This window comes from Aethalodelphis obliquidens, unplaced genomic scaffold (genome assembly GCF_003676395.1).
Source record: "Aethalodelphis obliquidens isolate GAN/ISIS:26980383/991018 unplaced genomic scaffold, ASM367639v1 scaffold1843, whole genome shotgun sequence".
Taxonomy (NCBI): domain Eukaryota; kingdom Metazoa; phylum Chordata; class Mammalia; order Artiodactyla; family Delphinidae; genus Aethalodelphis; species Aethalodelphis obliquidens.
In genome coordinates, this window is record NW_020839750.1 from 1 (window position 1) to 4924 (window position 4924).

The 4924-nt window shown below is 42.8% G+C and overlaps 1 protein-coding gene and 2 non-coding genes across 3 annotated transcripts; all 3 read left to right on the forward strand.

Annotated features, from left to right (window-relative positions):
- Nucleotides 1-6: 6 nt before the first annotated feature.
- LOC113617104 (pre-rRNA-processing protein TSR1 homolog) lies at nucleotides 7-4921 on the forward strand (the record flags this gene model as incomplete). The annotated part of the gene is made up of 8 exons (XM_027100403.1): nucleotides 7-20; nucleotides 769-931; nucleotides 1279-1389; nucleotides 2132-2264; nucleotides 3909-4025; nucleotides 4436-4576; nucleotides 4681-4755; nucleotides 4881-4921. Coding segments are annotated over 8 exons (795 nt in total), but the record flags the coding sequence as incomplete, so codon positions are not given.
- On the forward strand, nucleotides 1531-1625 carry LOC113617106 (small nucleolar RNA SNORD91 family). Its single transcript, XR_003431512.1, has one exon. It is a non-coding gene; the product is annotated as a small nucleolar RNA SNORD91 family (small nucleolar RNA).
- LOC113617105 (small nucleolar RNA SNORD91 family) lies at nucleotides 2397-2491 on the forward strand. The gene has a single exon (XR_003431511.1). It is a non-coding gene; the product is annotated as a small nucleolar RNA SNORD91 family (small nucleolar RNA).
- Nucleotides 4922-4924: the final 3 nt, after the last annotated feature.

Genomic DNA, 4924 nt, shown 5'->3' on the forward strand with positions numbered 1-4924 from the left:
GACGTGGCTGCTAGAATTCGGTTAGTGAGCAAGTCTAAGATCAATCAGTATGTTTTTATTTAAAACTTAACGTGGCTCAGAACTATGTCAGTGTGATGTAAAAGAAGAAAAATACATTGTTCTTGCTCCTGAAGGGCTAATACTATATGGGAAGGTAAGACAGACATATGGGAAACAATGTTCATATTCTAGACTGTGTAGTACAGACTAATAATGCTACAGTACATTACTGAATGAAATGCTGTCATTAATGCTTCCTTTGGAGCTAAGACTCAAAGTATATAACATTTGGAGATTTGGGGAAGTTTGGGTAGAACAGTGAGAATAAAAGAATGAAGATGTAGATGATCCTGTTTGCCCTAAAGGTTAGTCTAGAGAGTTTATGCTGGATATTAGAGAGATAAGGCTTTTATCGAGGATCTTGCTAGTCAGGTTAAAGAGCCACTCCCTGATACGCACCAGGGAGCCGCTGTAAATACTTTTAAGAAGCTGGGGTTTGGTGCTGAAATACTTGTTTCAGGCTGTTTCGGAGTGTGGTTCTGATTTAAGCTGTTAGGTTATTTTGAGAAATAGTGAATTCTTTTAAGCTAAAGCCTTAGGCATTTTATTTATTTACCTATTTATTTTTCAAAAATTGTTCTTGTTTTTTTTCTTTTTTTTTTCTTCTTTTTAAGCCTTAGCCATTTTAGAAGTGAGTTGAGTGAAACGGTTAAGTAGCACCATATAAGTTTCACTATTGATTTATTTAAAATATCCTCTGTATTCTAGATTTCAGAAATACAGAGGCCTCAAGAGCTTCCGGACATCTCCATGGGATCCTAAGGAAAACCTCCCTCAAGATTATGCTCGGATCTTTCAGTTTCAGAACTTTATTAATACTAGGAGACGCATCTTTAAAGAGATTGAAGAAAAAGAGGTTGAAGGAGCTGAGGTATCTGCCTTCCTTTGTGCATCCCTATAATTCGTTTTTGTTTGCCAAGGTGCCCCCTCTACTCCTTCTGTTGGCATGAGTACCTTAATTAGTTTTGCGCTGCCTACAGCTGAATTAGAGGAGCTGCTGAGTCATTGGTAAGAGTGATATTGGGAACAAAGAGGTATCAGATATTAGCTGAAAAAGCTTAATCAAGGTAGTTGAGGCATCTGTGAAGGGCCGTCTTGAAGGCTGAGGATTGGCTTTATGGTAGTCTGAGAGACTTTTTAACATATTTGGAGAAATGCTTCATCATTGTTGAGACCTTAAGGGTAATTGCATGATTGTTTTCTGCTTTCTTCTGGCAGGTTGGCTGGTATGTCACACTTCATGTCTCTGAAGTCCCTGTCTCAGTGGTTGAGCACTTCAAGCGAGGTGCACCCTTGATTGCATTTTCTTTACTACCTCATGAACAGAAGGTGAGTTAGCGTCCTGTGGGAAACGGGAGTTATGACACTTTCCAACCAGTTTTGTCTGGCAGTCTGAAGCTTTACGTGACTGACGTTTTGCTCATTGGGACGCAAAAGTCTGCCTTTGTGATTAGAAGTCAGAGAGGAGGACAGAGAAGTCGATGATGGTTTTACCCAACATGTCTGAACCTGTCTGATACATCTTAGTGACGTGATCTCTGTGTGGTTCTGAGACTTCTCTGAGAGAAGTACGTTTGTCAGGTCACACTTTAACAAAGGGTTGGCATCCATGAAAATAAACAGGGTTCCTGACAAGGTATAGATCTTTTTTCTCTTGATGGCCAGCAGTCATGTAGGTTGTGGTATATGTGAGAGCTCTGGCCTTTTGGTCACTGTGAGTAAGGGTTGAGGCAAGAAGGGTCTTGAATGAGTGTGGTTTAGAGGTGTGTGGTGAGTGAGTGACTTGTAGGCACTGATTTTGTGGCAGATGTTGAGCTCTTGCACGTTAGACATGGGAAGGTCACCTAGTGTAGCAGGGACATGAGAGCTCTGAACACCAGCATATTTTCGATTTGAATGCCAGTTGTTGGTGAAGGTAAAAGGTGAATTTGTGTCTCTTCATCTACACTCCACCATAAATTAGTACTGTCAGTTCTTAGAGTGAATCTAATCTGCTGGTTTGGTTTGCCTTCTTGCGGATTAGGCTGTTCTATTCCTGATATGAAGTTCTGTTCTCCTATTTGGTCCCCAGATGTCAGTACTTAATATGGTGGTGAGCCGGCACGCTGGCAGCACTGAACCTGTGAAAGCTAAAGAGGAGCTGATCTTCCACTGTGGATTCAGGCGCTTCCGAGCCTCACCTTTATTCTCTCAGCACACTGCAGGTAAGCAGTAGGGAAGCTTCTGGGTTCTTGTCCATCTTGCTGTCTTTTAGGGGACTGAGATTTGGGGAGAGATGCAGAATACACCATTTCAAACTCTCAGTCTCTGGGTTAGAGGTATTTTCAGTACTCTGGTTTAGGAGCCAATGATGTTTCCATTCAAAGTGTCTGAACCTGTCTGAAGCATCCCAGTGATGCAACCTCTGTGTGGTGCTGAGGCTTCTCTGCCATGAGTATTTGCTGCAGAGGAGGTTTTGGATAGGAGTTGGCTGCTTCCTAGAGATGATGTGTCATGGAACCCTTGGCATCCGTTGTGCCAGTGGCCGTGTGGGTGAAGCCTAGGGGTGCCCTCAGTTGGATAAAGCAGAGTGTGTGGCTTCTGAGATGTTGAGACTGCATGAGAATTTAGAGAGTGGTGACCAGGAATACTTTTATGACAAAAAATGATTGTGCTCTTACGTACTAGGAGCGGGAAGATGTTTGCATTAACTTGGGGGCTTCTGAACATTACCTACACTCTCAGCTCTCAGCAATGACCGGAGGAAGGGGATAAAGGCAGCATTGATGGATGCTCTGGATAATTCTTTTCTCACCAGCCATGCTCTCTAAATGAAGGAGTGATTTCTCTTTCCCTTAAAATATTTTGTTTCCCTATAACATTCAGTATTAAAAAGGGTTAATACTGTATTAAAAAGGGTTTCTGTTGAAGGTAAAGACAAGATCTAGATAGTCCCCAAGAAGAGATTAGTAAAGTTTGGCCCTTGGCCAAATCTGTCCCACTGCTTGTTTTGTTAAGTAAAGTTTTGTTGGAACACAGTTGTGCTTTCTTTTTTTTTTTTTTTTTTTTTAGGGAATTCCTTTATTTTTATTTTTTATTTATTTATTTTTGGCTGTGTTGGGTCTTCGTTTCTGTGCACGGGCTTTCTCTAGTTGCGGCAAGCGGGGGCCACTCTTCATCGCGGTGCGCGGGCCTCTCACTGTCGCGGTCTCTCCCGTTGCGGAGCACAGGCTCCGGACGCGCAGGCTCAGCGGCCATGGCTCACGGGCCCAGCCGCTCCACGGCATGTGGGATCTTTCCGGGCCGGGGCACGAACCCGTGTCCCCTGCATCGGCAGGCGGACTCCCAACCACTGCGCCACCAGAGAAGCCCCAGTTGTGCTTTCTTGTCTAATTTTTAAAAAATGTCTGTGGCTGTTTTTGTGCTACAGGGAGAGTTGAGTAGTTGGAACAGAGACTATATGGCCACAAAGCCTAAAATATTTACTATCTGCCCATTTACAGAAAATGTTTGCCAATCCTTGCTCAAGACTAAGAGCTGTTGAATTAGTGAAGTGTTTTTCTGTAAAGCACTGGTTCTCAAATGAGGTGGGGGTGATGTGTATCAGAATCACCTGGAGAACTTTCTCCAACTCCAAAATATAGTTTAAGCTCCAAGATTCTGCCTCCAGTTGAAAAATCACTGATAGGATTGGGTTGTATCTTTCAGTTGTATTGAGGCCAGAAAATGTTTGGAGAATTAGTGGGATAAAGAAACACTAGTTGCCTTAAGTTTAAGAGTTGCAGTGATACCGCTTTTCACAGGCCTCTGGATTACCTATTGTTTCTCAAAATATTTTTTGGTTTTTATTTTTTTAACCTTTATGGCAGCGGATAAACATAAATTTCAGAGATTCCTGACTGCTGACTCGGCTCTGGTGGTGACAGTATATGCCCCTATCACTTTTCCTCCTGCATCTGTGCTGCTTTTCAAACAGAACAGCAATGGTAAGTTGAGTTCACAGAGGTGAATAGGGCTGTGGGTTCTTAGTAAGATTAACTGCTTTCTGTATTTAAATTTGGGGGCCAAATGGCACAAAAAAGGTAATGATGATTTTCAAAATATCCCAATCTCAGCCTCATATTGGGTCTGAAGCAAGGATGACAAATGGGGTTTTATCTTGCTTGCAAACCATAGCTAATTGGTAGAGGCTGCTCAGAGGGCTGTGTTTAGGGTAGGTTCTGAGGATAGGCTCAGCAGGAATATCACTGAGTGATCTTTGCCATGAACCCAGGAGGGGCAGCATAGTACACCCCTATTTTGTTTCCCTAAGATCTCGCATAGGTCTTTAAATGGACTGGACAATAAATGAAGGCTTTGACCTATGGACTCCTGCTGCCCTGCTTTTGCCCCTTAGGAATGCACAGCCTCATTGCCACAGGCTATCTATTGTCAGTGGATCCAGACAGAATGGTCATCAAGAGAGTTGTTCTGAGTGGTCATCCTTTCAAAATTTTTACTAAGATGGCAGTGGTGCGTTACATGTTCTTCAACAGAGGTAGGTGCGACAGATGGGATCCAATTGCCTTTGTGGGATGAAGGTTGGATTTATATATTATGGATAAATGTTTCATCTTGGTCTTCTGTGTGTTTGATTCTAAGAGGATGTGCTGTGGTTTAAACCGGTGGAACTGAGAACAAAGTGGGGCCGTAGGGGACACATCAAGGAGCCTTTAGGTGAGAGAATGTGGGATTTGGGATCTTGTCTAGATTTCCCCAGTGCTACTAAATGACTGTTGGGTTAGACCACTGCTTTAAAATTTCCTCTTGAATTTGACCAACTCGTGCTGTTTTCTTTGTAGGTACTCACGGCCACATGAAGTGCAGTTTTGATGGGAAGCTAAAA